Consider the following 20,957-nt stretch of genomic DNA (forward strand, 5'->3'; position numbering starts at 1 on the left):
TGGTTACTTCCTAGGTCCCTGTAAGCCTTGTGGTTCCACCATTTTATTGTAGTCTGTGTGTTTCTATACACGGCCACCATGTTTGTGTAGTCCGGCGGCCATTTTGCGGTGGTTTGCCATTGAAAACAGCGGTGGCTATGACAGTGGAGCCCTTTAGGCGGAGATTTCGGCGGTGGAAACCCCTCCTCCTCCCCTGGTGCTGGATCCTTGCACTTCCTGACCACCACATATGGAGTGCAGATTATTCTGGTTGCTGCAGGTGCCTGTTTCTGCTGGGTGGTGAGTCTGGTGGGGTTCTCTCCCTCTCTGCTGAGGATCGCTTGGTGCTTGTGCCTGGTGACCGGGTGGTGCTGCCAGCATGGTGGGGGTTGTCCTTTGCAGTGTTTTACACTTTTTGTGGGATCCCCTTGGTGACTCATGGAGTCTATGGAGCACATCTCCCCACATAATCCCCTCTCTGAGGCTGCGGGACCCTCCGGGTCCCAACCATCCATTGATGCACTGACGGCGGCCCTGGAGTCCTTTGTGTCCTGGGTGGAGGTGGCCTTCAGGCGACGGGCTAGCAAAAATCACCCCCACCTCATCTGTCTCATCAGGTCCAGAATCTGATTCAGCCGCAACGGATGTGGGTCACCCTGCTGGGTCTGCAACCACGCGCCCGGAATCCTCTGACCGTGAGGATTATTCCTCCACGTCTGCAACCATGCACGAAAAGGCGCTGGGAGAAGCAATGATTGTATCTGTGCGTGAGACCTTGAAGATGGAGGATGCAGCTGTGACGGAGGCGCAGGTTCCCTTTGGCACTCACAAGCCATCCAGAGTGGCAAAGGTGTTTCTTTTCCCTGCCTATTTTGACAGAATTGTCGCTAAAGAATGGGGACGACCAAAGCATCCCCGTGGGGTCCCGAAGTGCTTTACTAGGCGTTAACCCTTATGAAGAGTCCCTTCTCAAAGAGTGGACTGCCACTGGTGGTGGACCCTCCGGTTTGCAGATTGAACAAGACAACCATGATTCTAGTTGAAGAGTCCCATGCCTTTAAGGATCCAGCTGACGGGAAAGTGGAGGCTGGGGCCTGCAATATGTAAACTCTGGCTGGTTCAGCACTGAGGCTGGTTTCCCCCATTGCTTTGGTGTCGCATTCTCTGACCGAGTGGCCTAAGCTTTTGCGCCATGACCTGGAGGGAGAACAGCTTCCCCCCCCCCCCCCCCACCTTTGCTGAGCTGGAGGGCCAGCTGGTCCAGAGGCTGCGGTTTATCTGTGATGCCTCTTTGGATGTGGCTTGGGTCTGTTTTGGCAGTGGTCCTTTGACGTGTCTTTTGGCTCAAATGCTGGTCTGGGGACTAGACTTCTAAAAAGGCCTTGACTGATCTTCCCTTTCAAGGAGATCGCCTGTTTGGAGCTACCCTGGATGACGATAAAGGGGAAGACTACCTTTCTTCTGCAGGCTGCTAAAGGCAAGGAACCTCGTCGTAGACATGGGCCTTCCTTTTCAGTTCATAAATGTTTTCGTCCCTTAGGGTCGACTGACAAGGGCTAAAGCCTTTCAGGGCCTCCTCTGGAGGATCCCAAACGGACCTGGTCTGGCAAAGCTTCTCCAGACCCGTAGACAAGGCTCCTTCAGCATGAAGGTGCGCCCTCACCAGTATCGGGGGTGGGGGGACGTCTTTGCTGGTTTCCGGACCTATGGAGTTCCCAGGTGCAAGACAAGTGGGACCACTAAGTCATTCGGTCCGGCTACAAGATCAAGTTACGCCCTTGTCCCTCGGCAAGTTTCTTTCCATCCAACTTGCTCCTGTCCCTGGACTGCTTACAGGGTCTGTTTGGGGCGGTACAAGACCTGTTACATCAAGGGTTGATTGTCTCTGTTCTGACTTCGGAACGTTTTCAGGGTTTTTACTTAAACCTGTTTACAGTTTCCAGGAAGGAAGGCAAAGTGTGTCCAATCCTGGACCTCAAGCCGCTGAACTGCTTTGTGCAGGTGCAGACATTCAGAATGGAATCTGTTCGCACAGTGGTGGCATCCCTGCGTCAGGGGGATTCCCTTGCCTCTATCAACATCAAAGATGCTTACCTTCACATTCCAATATGTGCCAGTCACCAGTGTTTCCTCCGCTTTGCCATGGGAGAGGAGCATTATCCGTTTGTGGCGTTACCCTTTGGTCTCGCCTCTGCTCCTCGGGTCTTCATAAAAGTGTTAGCCTCGATGCTAGCTTTGCTACGCCACGGTACTGGGCTAATTAGACAATCTCCTTCTGTGAGAGGAGTCTCCTGCTATGGTGGAAAACCTGCAGATCACAATACAAACTTTGCGGGAGTTTTCGAGTTGAATTTTCAGAAGTCTGCCCTGGTTCCATCCACAAAGCTTGACTATCTGGGTCTGACTCTGGAATCGGCCTTAGCCAGAGTGCTTATTCCTCTGGACAAACTCCAGAAATTGCAGGCTGCAATTCATCTCTTGCGGTCCAGCAGATGTTCATCCCTCCGGACTTGCATGCGGGTGCTGGGCCTGATGGTGTCTACCTTCAAAGCAGTTCCGTTTGCACAGTTCCATACGAGGTCCCTGCAAAGGAAGATTCAGACCAAATGGGACAAGACTCCACCGTCTCTGGACGATTGGATCCAGATGAGTCGGGGAACGAAGAGTTGCTAATATGGTGGCTTTGTTCTCCGACGCTTCGGCTGGGTAAATCATTCCTCCCCTTGTATTGGACAGTGGTCAACACGGATGCCAGCCTGTCCGGCTGGGGAGGCGTCCTCGGCAAGCATTCTGCTCAGGGGATCTGGACACTGGAAAAGTCCAGTCTACCAATCAAGGTCTTGGAACCCAGAGCAATCAGACTTTGTCTGGACCATTGGACGGATCATCTTTAGGATGTTCCAGTGCACATTCAATCGGACAGTGCCACCGCTGTGGTTTATGTCAATCTCCAAGGGGCACAAGAAGTGTCCTGGAGGTAGCCAGCATTCTAAGGTGGGCAGAATGGTTCGGTCCAGCCCCCTCTGCCATACACAATCCTGGGGTGGAAAACTGGCAGGTGGATTACCTCAGTCAGCAGGCGTTGTACCAAGGGGAGTGTTTCCTTCATCCGGAGGTGTTTCATCAGTTGTGTCTCCGGTGGGGCACCCCCGAGGTGGATCTGTTGGTGTCTCAGCTCAACAGAAAGGTGCAGAGGTTTGTGGTTCAGTCAAGGGATCCTCTAGCGGACGCCACAGATGTGCTGGTGGCCCCATGGGGTCAGTATCGCCTGATTTACACCTTCTCATCTCTCAAGCTTCTGTCAAGACTTCTACGCAGGATCGAGGCAGCAGGGATTCCCGTCAATAGTGTCTCCGCACTTAGTGTCTCCGGACTGGCCTTGCCGGGCTTTGTACGCCGATCTGGTGTGGCTGGTCGCCGACATTACTTGGAAGCTTCCCCTCAGGGAGGACCTGCTGTCCCAAGGACCGATCCTCCATCCTGCTTTACAGTTGCTGGCTTTGAGGGCTTGGCTGTTGAAAGCCAGGTGCTGAAGGATAGAGGTTTATCTGAGTCGGTGATTCCTACAATGTTAAAAGCTAGGAAATCTACTTCTAGAAGGATCTACTATCGTACGAGGAAGACGTATATTACGTGGTGTGAGTCTCTTGGTGGCTCGGATCTTCAACGGGATTGAACACAAATTGGCCTTGAGTACCATCAAGGGCCAGGCGTCGGCTTTGGCGGTCTTCTTCCAGCGACCTTTGGCCACTCACTCCCTGGAACGTACCTTTCTTCAGTCCAACATTTTGGATCCTCCAGTGCGGGCTTTGTTGCCACCTTGGGACCTCAAATTTGGTGCTTTTGGTCCTCCAGAAGCCTCCCTTTAAGAATCTTCGGAAGATTCCCCTGCTTACGCTAACCCAGAAGGTGGCCTTTTTGGGGGTTATTATCTCTGCGCGCAGGTTGTCAGAACTGGCAGCGTTATCCTGTCGTTCACCTTACCTGGTGATTCACAGAGATAAGGTGGTTCTTCTCCTCTGTCTTGCGTTCCTTCCAAAGGTTGTCTCTGATTTTCATTTGAATGAAGACATTGTGTTGCCTTCCCTGTGTCTCAGGCCTAAACATTCGAAGGAATTTGCCTTGCATGCCTTGGATTTTGCCAGGCAATTGGGGTGTACTTGGCTGCTACGGAGTCTTTCAGGTAGTCAAACTCTCGCTTTCTGCTCACGGATGGGCCTCGTAAAGGGTTGTTCACTTCCTCTGCAACCATTTCCAGATGGATCAGACAGACCGTGATTCAGGCCTATTCCATCAAGGGTCAGGTTCCTTTTTTCCCTGTTAAGGCACACTCTACTCGGGCGCTTAGTGCCTCCTGGGCTTTCCGTCATCAGGCTTCAGTGACGCAGGTTTGCAAGGCGGCCACTTGGTCGTCTGTGCACACTTTCACAAAGTTCTAGAAAGTGGATGTGTTGGCATCTGTGGATGCCTATTTTGGCTGCAAGGTTTTGCAGGCTACTGTTGAGAGGACCTGATCCTCTTTGAGGGTGTATTGTTTTATTCAGGTGGGCTCCAGTTGTTTTGGTTGAGCTCCTGTTGCCTGGTTGGCTACTGTTTAGCTTTGGGAATTCTTTTGCTGTTCCCACCCCTCATGTTTAACACTGCTTTGGGATGTCCCAACGGTTATGAAGATCTGAAGCTGTGTCCATCAATGAACGAAAGAGAAAATGGGATTTTTGCCGTAAAAGCTGTTTCTCTAATGTTCATTGACTGGCACAGCACCCACCCCTCTGTGGAGTTGTAATTCTGACACTGCTTGTAACTAAACTTGAGTGCCTATAGCAGAGAGGGGGAGTATACCCTCTCGGACTGCCCATGGGCGTATCCAGACTTTTTTCTGCCTAGTGTCCTACTCCTGTAGGGGGCCATTTAACCTAATGGTTATGAAGATCTGAAGCTGTGTCCGTCATTAGACATCAGAGAAATATATTTTATGGTAAGTCAAAAATCTATTTTTTCCCCCCCCAAAAAAAAGATGTTTGAAAAATTGCTGCGCAAATACCGTGTGACATAAAAAGTTGCAATGACCGCCGTTTTATTCCCTACGGTCTCTTCTAAAAAAAAAACATATCTAATATTTGGGGGTTCTGAGTAATTTTCTAGCAAAAAAATTATGAATTTACATGTAGGAGCGGAGTGTCAGAATTGGCCTGGTATGGAAGTGGTTAAATACTACTAAAAGAAAGCTCTATTTGTGTGAAAGCTGAAAATTGGCCTGCTCAGGAAGTGGGTTAAAGTGCCCAGTAAGCAAGTGGTTAAAGGTAAGTAGGAAGAAGGTGGCTAGTTGTCCTGCTTTGCAGTTGTCTTGAGTGGGAATTTAATCACTGCCCCAAAGATCATGGGCTAATTTCCATCTAGGACTATATCTGCAAGGAGTATGCTTATCTGTAAAACACATACTGTACGTATGGGTATATTTCCCGATATGAACAATTACATTTCTCAAATTACTTTGTGTATGGCCAGTATAAATCTGTGAGTCAACCATTTATTTCAGCTGCTCACTGGAAGAAAACCTTTGTATGGATTTGATGTGTTTGTGTTCAAAGAGGCATCATAGCTAGGTGCAACCTGTGCAGAAAGCCTTTTAATAGTGTAAGACCTAAATAGTTATCATTAGGGTCAAAGTAAGGTAAGGTCTAAACTCTCTTGCTGAGTTCACCTGATTGCCTTGTATTTTATTGGAAATCATTTAGTTTAGGAATCCAGATTAATGGCAAGATCCCAAAATTTAAAATCTTTAAATCTACCCTCTTTAAACTACACCAGCAATGCACGTGAACCCTTCTATCCTACATATCAAATGCTGATAATGGGTGAAGTGGAGTATATTTACAAGTAGGTATTTCTTCTATTTCAGCTGAGGCACCTTCATTTAACCATGAATGGGACAGAGAGCTCTCCAGATTCAAACCTTTTGAGCCCAAACTATCTATAGATGCTCCTAAACCCAAACACCACAGTGCTCACTATTCTACCAAGATTGGGCTCCCAGAAATGCCCAGAAGGTAAGTCTCATTTTATTTTATCAAAGTAAATGGGCAGTAATAGTGGTAAGTTTAGTTTTTGGTGTGGGGCTTTTGATGCTTAAAAGTAATAAAAGCCATGTTTTCCTTTATGTGCGCTAACCTGTTGTCAATACCCAGGTTTGAACCGGTGACCTCTGCTGTGTCTAGTGAGGTTTCTTCTTGCTGAGCCACTTGTGATGCTGGAAAGCTCCCTGGACAATCCCTCAAATAATCTTGGCTTGAACTTTGTTTTTCGTGAACCTTGAACTGTTTGCTCCTCCCATGAACTTCCTATTTAAGTCATGCCTGTGCACTTCCTGTTTGCCAGATTATTGTGCACTTCCTAGCCAACATCTTGTTCTTGTCTATCCTGCTGCTGCCCATATCTTTGCTTTTGCTACCACTTGCTACTGACATTTGGCTCCTTCCTCGACCCTTAGCTTTGTATGCTTCTGCTTGTTTCTTATCTGCCTGCCGCTTGCTCTCTTCTTGCTGGGGCAATCCTGGGGACTGCCGCCTAGCATCGGCACGGAGCGAAACCCATCTCCACCATCAGGAACTCTGGTGAAGACCGACTGGTTCTTCGACCCTATGCCTCGGGTGAGCCTGCATCATCTGCTAGCGGATCTGTTTGTGTACTCATTGAGATGACTACTTGTGAATCTCTCAACTGCTACAGCCACTAGCTTCAAGACCTAGATTCTAGACCATGACACCTGTTGTCTCTTTTATAATTGTGAAACAGACAATAACAATTATTTCCTAACTTAACACTTAACCAACCCCTCTTAACCCATATCTTTTCCACTAACCATAAACCTTTAAACTTAAAATGGAGCTATAGGCAATTTTTTTTTCTCATTTTGGATGGAGTAATGGAAGGTAATAACCCCTGTCAGATTATTTTTTTTTCCCAATCATCTGTATTCCATTGCAGAGATTTTCCTTCACTTCCTGTGCTATAGCCAAACAGGAAGTGAGAGGAAATCCCTAAAAACTAGGGGATTTCCTTGGGGACCACCAGGTCCTTAGAACTAGTGTCCTTATTGGAAGATTTCCCCATCTATTACTTTTCTGAGGACAACCCAAATTTTGGGATTTTCTTTTACTTTCAATGATAATGGTAAACCGGACAAAAAGAGAGGGTGAATCTCCCTTATGGGGGCACCGAAGGCTATAAACACTGACAAGCATTTTAATCTCTCTATACTCTATTCAAAACTTAAATAAAAAGTTTTACCATTAGTTATAGTTCAAGCCTTGATTATCAACCTGACTCCATTATTGAACCCAGTTTTTAATATTTTAGCTCCACCCCCCCCCAACATGTAACCACCAAAACCCCAAGGCCCCTTTTACATCTTCACATTTTAACATTTGTGTTCTAAAGCAAAATAATGCATGTGTCAAGCAAAATAAGTAATTTTATTAATTGAGGCTGTTCACATCTTATGTGGCATGTTGCCATTTGGAAATTGAGGCATGTCAATTTTTTATTACATTTTCATGCATTGTAAGTCCCTAGTAGTCTATGGCAACACTCAAAAATGCATAAATAGTGCATTTTAATCCATTTGGCATACATTGCCAGCTCCAGATAACAGACAGAATTTGAGAAGAATGTGAAAAAAACATGAGAAGTTACCTTTATTTTCTCTATTGTCAATGATGAATCCAGTATTAGCGCAACTTCCTCTGCTTCTCCTGTTCAATCCATATCGCAGCAGTTGCAAAAAGTGGCATAAAAACTGACATTTTTTTAAACACAAGACAGCCAAGAGGTAGATCCAGATTGCCAGTGATGTCACTGCAGGAAGTGAATCCTTATTGGCTAGACCAAAAAACACACAACACATGAAGATGCATGGTAATGCATCAAGAATGCTCTTTCACTGCATGTAAAAAAACACATCTCAACATGCTAAAATGCAAAATATAAAAATTGTACCGAAAAAATTATAAAAGCAGACACAGATAAATTGTGAAATTCTCCAACGCTAACTTACTGTAGCTTATTCAAATCCCTGATATTGACCTCTTGAGCAAAATACTCACTATATCTGTCAACAGAAGCATGAGCCCTGAACGTGGTCATAGAGCCTAGATGCTGAAACCTAATGATCTGCAGTAATCTTAAAGTGGTTTCCAGTTTGTACATAAAGCTACATAAAGTTATGTTTAGGTGCTGGCCTGTACGCTGGAGTTTGTTTGAACTGTCAGAATGTCAATGACCATTTAAGGTTTTGTTAATGTTTAGCTGTGTGTGTGTGTGTGTGTGTGTGTGTGTGTGTGTGTATATATATATATATATATATATATGTGTGTATGTATATATATATATATATATATATATATATATATATATTATATTTCTCTTACGTCCTTTGACAGTCGCAGCCCGTTCAGTATTCCTTCACGAGTGGGTAATGCGCCCTCTCTGCAGGAGCAGGTTAGGTAGTTAAAAGGTTAACAACAAAAGCTTTACACACAACACACCTCTAGGGGGCTGTCCCTCAGGCATTACCCATCAGCCACTAGGTGCTGCTCTTCAATTTCTTGCTGCCTAGCATCAGGAGTAGGTCTAGGTTTCCCAGCTGGGACCTATATCTTAGTTTTTTTTTGTCTTTTTCTTTGAAAAAAGTTTTTCTTCTCTTTGATTTTCTCTCACTCACTATTTCTAGTTAGTCAGGATCACCTGGAGGACTAAAAGCGACAGCAGAGCTGGGCCTCGCACTGGATAATATAGATCCTTACGGTGTCCCAGCCTGCCAACAAGCGTGAGCAGGTTATTGGTACACCCAGGCCTCGCCACGATGGTGTCCCCCACTCAGGGTGGGAGGCGTTCCGTATCGGAGCGGAGCCCGCGGTCCATGGTATGGTGAGTGATGCTACCCCTGTGTCCCTGGGTCAGGTGTTATGTGGGCCCACTCCTGGGGAAGGCAGAAATAACAATCTCTGTAGTGTCCCCCGCCCTGGCCATTTTGGCGGCCCCTACTTCCCTGCCCCCGCTGGGGATGCTATGTGCTGAACACGCTGCTCAAAAGCCTAAATGAGGGGTGTGGGGGCTTGTTACATGTCTGGGGGTGTCTCTGGGGATGTCCCTGTGGTGGCCAGTTTCCTGGGTTTGTGCTGACTTGGCACCGATTGATCAGCCGCCATTTTGGGTGAGGGCAGGCTTCTGGCTTCCTTGTGTGGCCAGACATTTTCTGACCTTTTGGCGCTGGTTCGGGTGCCATCTTTACTATGGGCGGCCGCCTAGTAAGGGTGGCGGCCATTTTGCGAGTGTTTCCTCCCATTGCTTTTTATAGGCATCCATTATACTGTGGCTCAGGGCATAGCTTCGGTCTCTAGTGCATGTGGTCACTTCCTTTTCACTTATTCATTCACTGCAGCAGCACGCGTGAGGTCTGGCAAGTACACTGTGACACTGTGGGGCTGCTTTTTTGCTGTTGTTCTGGGATTTTCCCTGCAAACTGTACTTTAGCTGTTGCTACATCAGTTTTTAAAGGGGTGTCCACCGATGGTGCAGTCTGGGCCGCGGAAACCGCTGATTAAAAGGGCCAGTGTCCAAAAAAAATTTTATTTGCAAAATTGAGTCCCAGGATAGCAAATTCCCCCGCAGACCTGGTTGTTGCTTCAGAAACTCCTGAATCCTCTTCCATGGCCTCCTTATCTGCTGTACTTGCGACCTTGGCGTCCAAGGTGGATCTGCTGATGTCTGAACGCACTACTCAAAAACGGCCAATGCCCTCTGTTTTCTGACTCAGAGCCTGATTTGGTTGCCACGGACAACGTCCCCAGTGAGGGGTCCCAGTCCTCACTTTCGGATGGGGAGGAGGAGGAGTCCTCCTCCACTGCGGCGTGGGAACGCGCTTTTGTGGACGTATTTGTTAGCTCCATTAGGGAGACTTTAAATATTGATGATGAGCCCACCTAGTCAGGTAAGCGGGTTTCTTTCGGGTCCCGCAAAGCCCAGAAGTTGGGTCAGGTTTTCCCCTGCCCGAGGAGTTTCACGAAACTGTGAACGAGAAATGGCGTTGCATCAAGCATATGCTGGCGGTGCCTAAGCGGTTTCAATACCGTTATTCCTTTTCAGATCCTGTCGACAACCGTTGGACGGTGTCACCAAAGGTGGACCACACTGTTTCCAGGTTAAATATATCCACGTTGATGCCCGTGGAGGACTCTCTGGTGTTCAAAGACCCAGCGCATAGGCGCGTGGAGACGCTTTCCCGCCACATATATTTTGGTGGCAGGCTCCCTGTTCAAACCTGTGTTCGCTTCTATGATGTTTTCTCCAGCGGTCACGGAATGGTTTAAGGTGCTTAGGCGCACCTTAGTGGCGTAGTCGGTCCCTCCGACTGTTATTGACCTGGTGGATCAAATAGCCCAGGCCATGCTGTACCTATGTGATGCAGCCTTGAACGAGGCTCCTTTGGTCACGAGGTTATCTGCAATTGGGGTTGCAATCCGCCGCATTATTTGGCTAAAAAGTTGGTCGGCTGACCACGCTTCCAAGAAGACTGTGTCTGATGTCCCTTCTATGGGTAATCGACTTTTTGGGAATACCTTAGATGAGTTGATCAAAGGTCTTGCGGGTGGTAGGAGTACCCTTTTTACCCCAAACCTCTAAGGGAAAATCATCTCGCGCTAGGCGGGGTCCTTCCTTCAAGGCTCATCGTGGGTCCTTTCATGCCTCAGGGGCACAGGAAAAAGGTAAATCCTTCAAGACCTCCGGCGGCAGACTTGTATAAAGTACTCAAAATTTCTACTTGAGTAAAAGTACAAGTGCTCGATCAAAAAGTGACTTAAGTAGAAGTGGAAGTGCTCGCAGAAAAAGTTACTTAAGTGGAAGTACTAAAGTATTCAACATTTTTTTTACTTAAGTATTGCAAGTAGTTTTTTCAAAAAAATTGCTACTTAAGTACTAAAAGTAAAAAGTACCAGTAGTTTTGAAAAAAAAATTCTACTCAAGTACTGGAAGTAGAAGTACTATATTATGTAGTTATTAAAGAAAGAAGTCAAAAGTTTGAACATCATATTGTTTTTTATTATTTCAAATGATTTACCTAAAGGACAATCACAATTCCTTAGGCTGTAACTTTTTGTAAACAGAAACAGATAAAATATGTCCCTCCCTTCCCCTTTTAAAGCATCCACCTTTTAAAGCCAGGGGTGGTCTCCTTCCTGAGCCTCCTCAGTCTCACAGCCAGGCAGATCACTTGAAGTTGAAGGGCCAGGGGTGGAAGGTGGTGTTTTTGGTTCGTCCATCTTTTCAGCTGATCAAAAGGCAGAACAGGAGCATGCGCAATCTTCATAATCACGGTTTGATTTGATTTGCTCAATTGATGATGATGTGCCAGGCCAGCTTCATCAAACCTACAACGCTTAAAGTGAAAAATGCATCAAAAACTACTAACAAAGTGGCTGTGCTAAAAATGCTAATAAAGTGCCTGCAATTATATATATATATATATATATATATATATATATATATATATATATATATATATATATATATATATATATTCTTCTTGTATTCAAAATCATCGCCCACAGTATCAAAAATAAAGTGACATGTCTGTGCTAAATGCAGTGCAAATTATTCCCACAATGTAAATTTAATTCATATAAAATATATATGACAATACCACAATAAAATAAGTTGTGATTGTGAATAAGTTAGGTGCAAGTTTAAGTGTGTAAACTAAACTTTATAACGAAAAGTCCATAACTGAATTCCAGTGTGCAATCTAAGAAGTGCTTGTCACTTGCTGTCAGATGCTTCCACCTTTCTTCTGTGATCTGCTCAAGTAAAGTGGTGGACTGGATAGCCTCTCTCTGCCTCTCACCTTAGTAGCACTGGCACTGCACTGGTTCAAAAAGCTGTCTATTATTTTCATTATAAGAACTTGTCAGAACATGCTTCCACCACCTGTCCTTCACACTAATAGTGCTCATTTGCTTTGCTCAAGTTAAGTGCCCTGCCTGTGGCCACTGCAGTGCAGGCACAGCCGCACAGGCAGAGGCAGGCCGCAGGAAGCACAGGCCGCACCACAACACTTATGGTCCATGGACCATGGATGGTCGGATAATCATCATAGCCGTCAGTCTCACTCTTCTTGGTTCAAAAAAGCCACCCATGACCCGTGTGTATATAATATATTAATATTTTATATTGATTATTTGATTCTCAAATGGCACATTTGCCATGGCAAGGATTAGGCCCTCTCCACGGTCCACCTCACTCACCTCATAGAGAAGAAGATGAGATAACGAAGAAAATGCTCCGAGTCCTGCTCCCGCGTCCCGCCGCCCGCGTCACAACTCCTCTCAGTAAGTGCCCTAAGGGGTGGAGTCTGAGTGACAAACAACACGTTTAGAGGCGGAGACCTCGATTGGGAAGACGGCAGCACGGCTCCTCCAGTGCGGTCTTAACTTGATGATCATGACAGTGATTCCACGGGCCGCGGCGCGAGCGAGGCTGTGGGATTGATTGAATTGAGTTGTGCTGCCTACTGCTACACGCTACCTACTACTACTACTAAATTGTGAGTCAGTATATTTTATTTCATTTTTATATATAAAAGCGCTATTGTTGAGCACTACTAGCCACTAGATCTCCTGGCTGTCACTTTGTCACATGTTGGGGAATCACATCGGCTCAGCTCCAGAAGTGGCGGGTGTCTCCGTCATCCTGCCAGGGCCGCCAAGAAGTTCATCACCTAATCTTAAGTTATTAATATCTTATGAGGAGAGGACCTATAAGATTGAGAATTGAAATAATTAAATATATATGGCTTTTTGAACCAGTGCAGTCAGTGTCAGTGCCACAGTGCCACCCAGACGCTATCCACCAGTGCCACCACCATTAACTGTGTTGGTCGGTCACTCGAGCACTGAAGGAGGTGGAAGCATCTGACAAGTGAAGTGACACTTTAGATTTGCACACTGGAATTCATTTATGGACTTTTCGTTATAGATAGGTTTACACACTTCAACTTGTTGCACGCACCTGACCTAACTTATTTCATAACTTATTTTATTGTGATTTATTGTCATATTTTATATGAATTGAATTTACTGTTACATTGTGGGAATAATTCTTTTCACTGCATTTAGGCTTTAGCACATTCATGTCACTTTATTTTTGATACTGTGTGGAGTGTGGGCAGGGCACTGGGGGCAACGATGATATTATATCGATTGCACAGGCACTTTATTCGCACAGCCAAGTTGTGTTTGTTAGTAGTTTCTTGATGCACTTTAAGCGCTGTAGCACCATTTATTTGTTTGTTTCATATTTTCTTTTTATTGGAAAGATTTGGTACAGCAGCTTTTATTATACACAGCCTTTATTTTCGTATGCGCTGATTTACAAATGACATTATACACATTTTTTTGAGCTTTATGCAACCTGCCATCTACTGTTCTGGTAGTGGTAATTTTTTTAAAAGTAACGAGTAACTATGCAGCACAAAAAAAAATACTTGAGTAGAAGTATCGAAATCATCGAAAAAATGTAGTGAAGTAAAAGTAGAAGTAGGAGAAAAAAATTCTACTCTAGGAAAGTACAGATACCGCATTTCGGTACTTAAGTACAGTACTTAAGTAGTTCTACTTCGTTACTATACATCTCTGTCCGGCGGTCACAAGAAGCCATGGTCCGGGAAGCCCAAGGCCGGTCAGGCCGGTTCGGCAGCCCAGTTCTCCTCCGCCTGAAGGGACGCCTTCACCCGTTTCAGGGGTGGGGGGACGTCTGCGTCAGGGGTGGGGGGACAGATGGGTTCACAATCTGATTCGTTCAGGGTACAAGATCGAGTTTCAATCTCGCCCCGCAGACAGGTTCTTTCTGTCAAATCTCCATCTGACTCTTCGGTCATCTGACCGATCGTTTAAAAGATCTCAAGGGGGCGGTGCAAGACCTTCTTGCCCAAGGAGTTATTGTGCCAGTCCCTCAGCGGGACAGGTTTCACAGGTTCTATTCCAACCTGTTCACGGTGTCCAGAAAAGAGGGCACATGTGCGTCCGATTCTGGACCTCAAGTCTCTGAACCGCTTTGTGCGGGTGCAGAAGTTCCGTATGGAATTTATCCAGTCGGTGGTGGCATCATTGAGTCCAGGGGATTTTCTGGCCTCCATCGACTTAAAGGATGCATATCTGCACATCCCTATCTACGAAGGTCATCAGCCGTATCTCTGCTTCGCAGTGGCAGAGGAGCACTTTCAATTTGTGCCATTACCCTTTGGTCTCGCTTCGACTCCCAGGGTATTCACCAAGGTTTTGGCTCCCTTGCTGGCCTTGCTGCGCATGAAGGGGATTGCGGTCCTCGGTTATCTGGATAACCTCCTGTTGTGAGTGAGCTCGTGTTCCACTCTGTCAGGCGATCTGAAGGTCACGGTTCAGACGCTCCAAGAGTTCGGGTGGACCATCAACTTCCAGAAGTCGTCTGTTACCTGGGGATGGTCCTGGACTCCGCTAAAGCAAATGTTTTTCCCCTGGAGGAAAAACATCAAACCCTGCAGGGTGAGATCAGGTCCCTCAGGGACAACAATCTCTTCTCTCTATGGGCCTGCATGCGGTCCCTGGGTCTGATGGTTTCGGCCTTTCGAAGCCATCCCATTTGCTCAGTTTCACATGAGAACTCTGCAAGCAGAGATTGTTGCCAGGTGGGACAGGAGGATACCTTTGAGCCACCTCACGAGGACAAACCTTTCGTGGTGGCTCCTGTCACCCACTCTGACTCAAGGCGAATCCTTTCAGCCTCTACTGTGGATGGTGATCCCATGAATGTCGGGCTGGGGTGGAGTTCTGGGCACTTTGTGCCCAGGGGACGTGGTCGGCGGAAGAATCCTCCTTACCGATAAACCTCTTGGAGCTCCGAGCAATTATGCTCTGCTTGTTCCCTTGGTTGACTCGCCTACATGGTCGCCCGGTTTGTGTTCAACCAGAAATTTCATCAATCACCAAGGGGGCACCAAGAGTGCCCGGGCGGCCAAGGATGTGGCCGAGATCCTGTTTTGGGCTGAGACGCATGTTCCAGCAATTTCGGCTGTTCACATTCCAGGAGTGAAAAGCTGTCAGGCGGACTATCTGAGTCGCCAGTCCTTGGATCAAGGGGAATGGTCCCTGCATCCGGAGGCGTTTCACCTCCTGTGTGCCCGGTGGCGAACTCTGGATGTAGATCTGTTTGCATCCCTTCACCACAAAAAGGTAGGTGGGAAGGTTTGTGGCCAGAACCCCCGATCCTCTGACGGATGCCACGGATGCGTTGGTGGTACCCTGGCACCAGTATCGGCTGATTTATGCATTCAACCACTGTCCAGGTTCCTCCGCCGATGGTGTCGGAACAGGTGCAGGTACTTCTGGTGGCCCCAGACTGGCCTCGTCGGTCTTGGTACACAGACCTTTTGCAGATGGTCGTCAAGTCGCCTTGGCAGCTTCCACTTAGAGACAATCTACTGTCTCAAGGGCCAATCTTCCATCCTGCTTTACTGTCTCTTGCTTTAACGAAATGGCGGTTGTGAAGGAATACTGAACGGGCTGTAACTGTCAGAGGACTCAGAAAATAATTTTACGGTAAGTTCTTACAAAAATTCTATTATATAAATATATACACACAGTATCTCACAAAAGTGAGTACACCCCTCACATTTTTGTAAATATTTAATATATCTTTTCATGTGAAAACACTGAAGAAATTACACTTTGCTGCAATGTAAAGTAGTGAGTGTACAGCTTGTATAACAGTGTAAATTTGCTGTCCCCTCAAAATAACTCAACACACAGCCATTACTGTCTAAACCAATGGCAACAAAAGTGAGTACACCCCTAAGTGAAAATGTCTAAATTGGGCCCAATTGGTCATTTTTCCTCCCCTGTGTCATATGGCTCGTTAGTGTTACAAGTTCTCAGGTGTGAATGGGGAGCAGGTGTGTTAAATTTGGTTTTATCGCTCTCTCTCTCTCATACTGGTCACTAGACATTCAACACCGAGAACCGAGAGGTTTTTTCTTAAAGTGACACTGTTTTTTTGTATTAAGTAAATATGGAGTCCCAGGACCAAATCTCACCCACAGACCCCCTCAGTGCTTTGCCTTTGTCACTGGACAAATCATCCACAAGGTTGTCCAGTCCGGGTTCATTCGGATAATGCTACGGCTGTGGCTTGCATCAATCATCAAGAGGGCACCAAGAGTGTCTTAGGGGCCTGAGAGGTGGCCGAGATCTTGAAATGGGTAGAGGATTTTGTTCCGGATCTCTCCGCGGTACACATCCCAGGTGTGGAAAACTGGCAGGCGGACTACCTGAGCCGTCAGGTGTTGGATTAGGGCCAATGGTCTCTACGCCCGGAGATGTTTCATCTCCTGTGTGCTCGGTGGGGGACGCCCAATGACAAAATGTTGGCCTCTCGGCTCAACAAGAAGTTTCAAAGGTTTGTAGCCAGGTCACGGGAGGTGGAGGGGATTCCAGTCATTCTCCAGACTGGCCTCGTCGGTCTTGGTACGTAGATCTGGTAAGATTGGTCGTTGATGCTCCTTGGAGACTGCCTCTCAGGGAAAATCTGTTGGCTCGAGGGTCGATCTTCCATCCTGCTTTACAGTCGCTGGCTTTAACTGTGTGGCTGTTGAAAGCCAGGTGTTGAAGGATAGAGGTCTTTCTGATTCAGTGATTTCTACACTATTAAAGGCCACATGTCGGCATTGGCTGTGTTTTTCCAACGTCCTTTAGCCTCGCATGCGTTGGTTCGCACTTTTATCCAAGAGGTCCGTCATGTGGCCCCTCCGAGGCGATCCCCGTTACTCCGTGAGATCTGATTTTGGTATTGCCTGTTCTTCAAAAACCTCCTTTTGAGAACATTAGGGAGATTCCGCTGCTTACCTTGTCTCAGGTTGCCTTTTTTGGTAGCTATTACTTCAGCTCGCATTGTATCGAAATTGGCGGCGCTTTCCTGCTGTTCGCCTTATTTGGTGGTCCACAGAGATAAAGTGGTACTTCAACCTAGTCAGTCGTTTCTTCTTAAGGTGGTTTCTGATTTCCATCTAAATGAAGACATTGTGCTGCCTTCTTTATGTCCTAAGCCCAAGCATCCTAAGGAAATTGCTTTGCATTCTTTGGATGTGGTTTGGGTAATTAGGGTTTGCCTAGCTGCTACTGAATCTTTCAGGAAATCAGATTCTCTTTTTGTCCTTACGGAAGGACCAAGAAAGGGATTGGTTGCATCTGCTGCGACCATTTCTAGGTGGATCAGGCAAACGGTGGTTCAGGCTTATTGGCTGAAGGGTCAGGTTCCACCTTTCCCTGTGAATGCACATTCTACTAGGGCGCTGAGTGCTTCTTGGGCTTTTCGCCATGTGCTCTGAAGAGGGGCTTCCTTTGGGGCTGCTGCTGGCCGGTTTTCTCTGGCCGCACACCAGTGATTACAACAGGGTTCTTCGTCACCCTGGGGGTTGGTGGCAGGGTGGTCCTAAGGGCTCCCGGCTGTTGTGTTGGGCTGGGGAAGCAGATGGGTTCACATCCGTGGGTCCGCAGATCACTTTTATTGCTGTCACAAGCAATGTAATCATCCCTTGTGACAGTAATAGGCAGTGACAGGTACTCTTTATGGAGGGATCGGGGGTCTAAAAAACACCACACACCTCCACTGCGCTTCAATGTATTCAAAATGCCGAAATCTGCATTTTTGAATACGGACTGTTTTATAAATTTGGCGCCTTTAGCTGCCGAGTAACCTGGCCATGGCGTCATCATGCCGCTTCCAGGTTACTACATTGGAGACCCGATCAAAGCCGAATTTGGCTTTGATGGGGACTCCATTCAGCCGGCGGACATGCCTGCTGGTTGCTCGGGTCTCCAGCACAGCACCTGCTACGGCCGTACCTAATATGGTAATTCCGGGGCAAGGTACATTAGAAGAAATGGAAGATAGCGAAGAGTCAGACTCTGAACCAGAAAATGGGGAACTTTAAAGATGAAAAAATTACTAATTTACAAAGGTTTTTGTTTCCTTCAGAAGAAACGGAGAAGCTTCTGAAAGCCATCTATGACACTATAGCGCTAGATAAGGAGGAGGATAACAAAGAGTTGTCACATGTATGCAGGGCTACAAACGAAACAAGCAAGGACCTTCCCCAATCACTCTTCTCTGACAAACACAATCCTTCAGGAGTGTAAGGAGCCAGAGAAAATAATATTTTTCCCCAGCAACCTGAAGCGGCGATTTCCTTTTAATGAGGAAGATAATGTGATTTGGGATAAATGCCCCAAAATTGATGCTTCACTATCCAAAGTATCAAAGTCTGAGTTAGCTTTTGAAGATGCCGGATCCCTTAAGGATTCAATAGATAGGAAATTGGAGGGGTATCTTAAAAGCGCCTGGGAAGCTTGCGTGGCAAATTTCAAACTCGCTCTAGCCACCACCCATGTAGCCTGTACAGTGGACCTATTGCTTAAACTAGTGATCGACCCATATCGGTTTTTCGTTACCAATGCCAATATTTTGGCCATTGCGTATCAGTATGGGCCAATATTTTGAACATTTAAAGTTTTGCAAAATAAACACAATTTTTGTTCATCTGTTACTGAACATGTTAATGTTTACATTTTTAACACTGCAGTCAGTGCAAATTAAACGTCGAGAAAAAAGCTAGACAACAACAAACAGCTAGACAGTGGATTGGAGGAGTCAGTGGACTACTGCTGCAGTAGTACACTCACTGCAATAATTTTAAATCACTACTGCAGTGACTGCACTGCAGTAGTGATTTAAAATTATTGCAGCAGTGAGTGGCGCACTACTGCAGCAGTAGTCCACTGACTCCAAACCACTCTCTAGCTTTTTTTCTAGCAGTTTTGCACTGACTGCAGCGCAGTCAGTGCAAAACTGCTAGAAAAAAAAGCTAGACAAAAGATAGACAGTGGAATGGATTGGAGTGGAGTGGACACTAGTACTATACTACTACCCTTTCAATACTCCCAGTTAGGTAGAACAATATTATAGTGTAGAAAGCATAACATTTCAGCATGTTCACCAGTTAAACGGCTTTTTTTTTTTTTCATAAATTGCTGCCACTTACTAAAAAAACGCTCACTTGGTACCAAGGAAGGAGGAGCAGAAAAACGCTCACTTGGTACCAAGGAAGGAGGAGCAGAAAGGTATCTTTTAGCAAGTCTTTTCTAGCGTGCCTCATTCTCGTTCTACCACTGAAGAGGATCACCACTTCTTCTGTCAAATACTGGTTCATTAAAATAGAGATGAAGTTAATCATCCAGGCTCATTATTGCAGATTCAGAAGAATCCTCCGCATGAGGCCCCAATAAAACACTGAACGTGGCATCTATTCAACCACGATGAGGTTTCTCTTCTGTCCGTTTTTTTGTTTTTTTTTTGGACATTTTTCTATTTTTGAAGCATCATGCTCTTCCACGTTAGAAATCTGCTCTTCTTGACTTTTCTTTTCGGAAAGGAACCTCCTGCACCTCCTGTTGAATATCTTCTGTCAGCCATTGTTTTGCTTTGGCCAATCCATCATCGGAAGAGAAAGGATGGTTCTTGTATCGAGGATCCAAAAGACATGCAAGCACAACATTTTTATTCTCTTTATGCTTCTCAAAACGTTTGGCGAGGCTGTCCCTCATGGCCTGCCTACATGTTTTAGTGCCACGTGTGTTGGGTCCTTCATTTTTTTTGAAGAAGTATCTTCAGCACTCTCACACATGGGATGACACAGATGAGTCATAATGACTCGCCTCTAGTGTCAATTCCTCTATGGGGAGGAGGGTCTCAATGACATTGGCTACAATATTCCACTGATCAGCAGTAGGACAAGAATATCCTCCAAGTCCTTATTCACCTGAATTTATGGTAAGAGCTCGCTTCTGCTCCAGCATTCTTTGCAACATGTGAAGTGTTGTGTTCCATCGTGTTGGAACAGCGTTAATCAAGTTGTTTTTGGGTAGGCCAAGGTCTTCCTAAATGCACCTCAGTTGCTGCTTGGCAAGAATTGAATAGTGGAAATGGCCTGCGCACTTCTTCAGCATGCTAAATATGTCAAGCAAAGCTCTCTGGTTTGACAGACCATCATTTACCACAAGTTAGAGTGTGTGTGCTCCGCTGTCTCGAAGCACAAGCATCACTCGGTCTTTGGTGATTCCCCATTCTTCTAGCATGCCTAGAAACATTTCTCTAATGTACTCCCCAGTGTGGGATCCTTGCATCACTTTTGTATTCAACACCAAATGCCTTCTTGTCCATCCGCTGTCAATGAAGTGGCATGTAAGACTCATTAGTGATTCTGTTTGTCCTGACCAGCAGTCAGTCGTGAATGAGAGTTAGTTGCCAGCATTCTCTGGCTTCAGCATAGCCTTTACATTCTCAACGACCTTTTGGTGAATCTTTCCCAGCATTTCGGTTTGATAATACTTGTCACTCTTCAGTGTGTACCTTGTCTCAACTATGGACATCAACCGCTTAAATCCAGAGTCAGACACCATTGTAAATGGCTAGTTATCAGTGACCATCATCTCTGTGATTACTCTGCCCAGCAGTTGGGATCTTCTATCTGATTTTAGCCACCTGTTTTTTTTTTCTGAAACATGTCTGTTATTGTTGCCTGGGATAGTGATGTTTTACATTGTGATTCCTTTTTGTTTTTTCTGTGCTATATGATACAATTCAACATGATGAACTCTTAGATGGGTCCAAAGATCTGAGGTATTTTTGGTTTTTGCAGTTATTGATCCCATGCTTACATTGTTTGTGCACGTGTTGCACAGTGCTGCTGCTTTTCTGGAGATAAGAAATAGTCCCAGACCACACTTTTAATTTGTCACAGGCTGGCACCCTGTGGTGATGAGTGGCCGGCGCTCTTTGGTTGGTGGGTTGCTGGCTGGCACCTTGTGGTGGGTGGCTGGCTGGCACCCATTGGTGGG

The 20,957-nt window shown here is 46.1% G+C and overlaps 1 protein-coding gene across 2 annotated transcripts in view; it reads left to right on the forward strand.

Annotated features, from left to right (window-relative positions):
• MLF1 (myeloid leukemia factor 1) overlaps positions 1 to 20,957 on the forward strand; it is a 181,615-nt gene that overhangs the window by 151,814 nt on the left and 8,844 nt on the right. For both annotated transcript variants that reach the window (XM_082248600.1, XM_082248601.1), the window contains one exon: positions 5,879 to 6,026. In XM_082248600.1, coding sequence (XP_082104726.1) covers positions 5,879 to 6,026 — 148 coding nt within the window. The remainder of the gene's footprint in view (positions 1 to 5,878; positions 6,027 to 20,957) is intronic.

This window comes from Pelophylax lessonae (genome assembly GCF_965119305.1).
Source record: "Pelophylax lessonae genome assembly, chromosome: 3".
Lineage (NCBI taxonomy): Eukaryota > Metazoa > Chordata > Amphibia > Anura > Ranidae > Pelophylax > Pelophylax lessonae.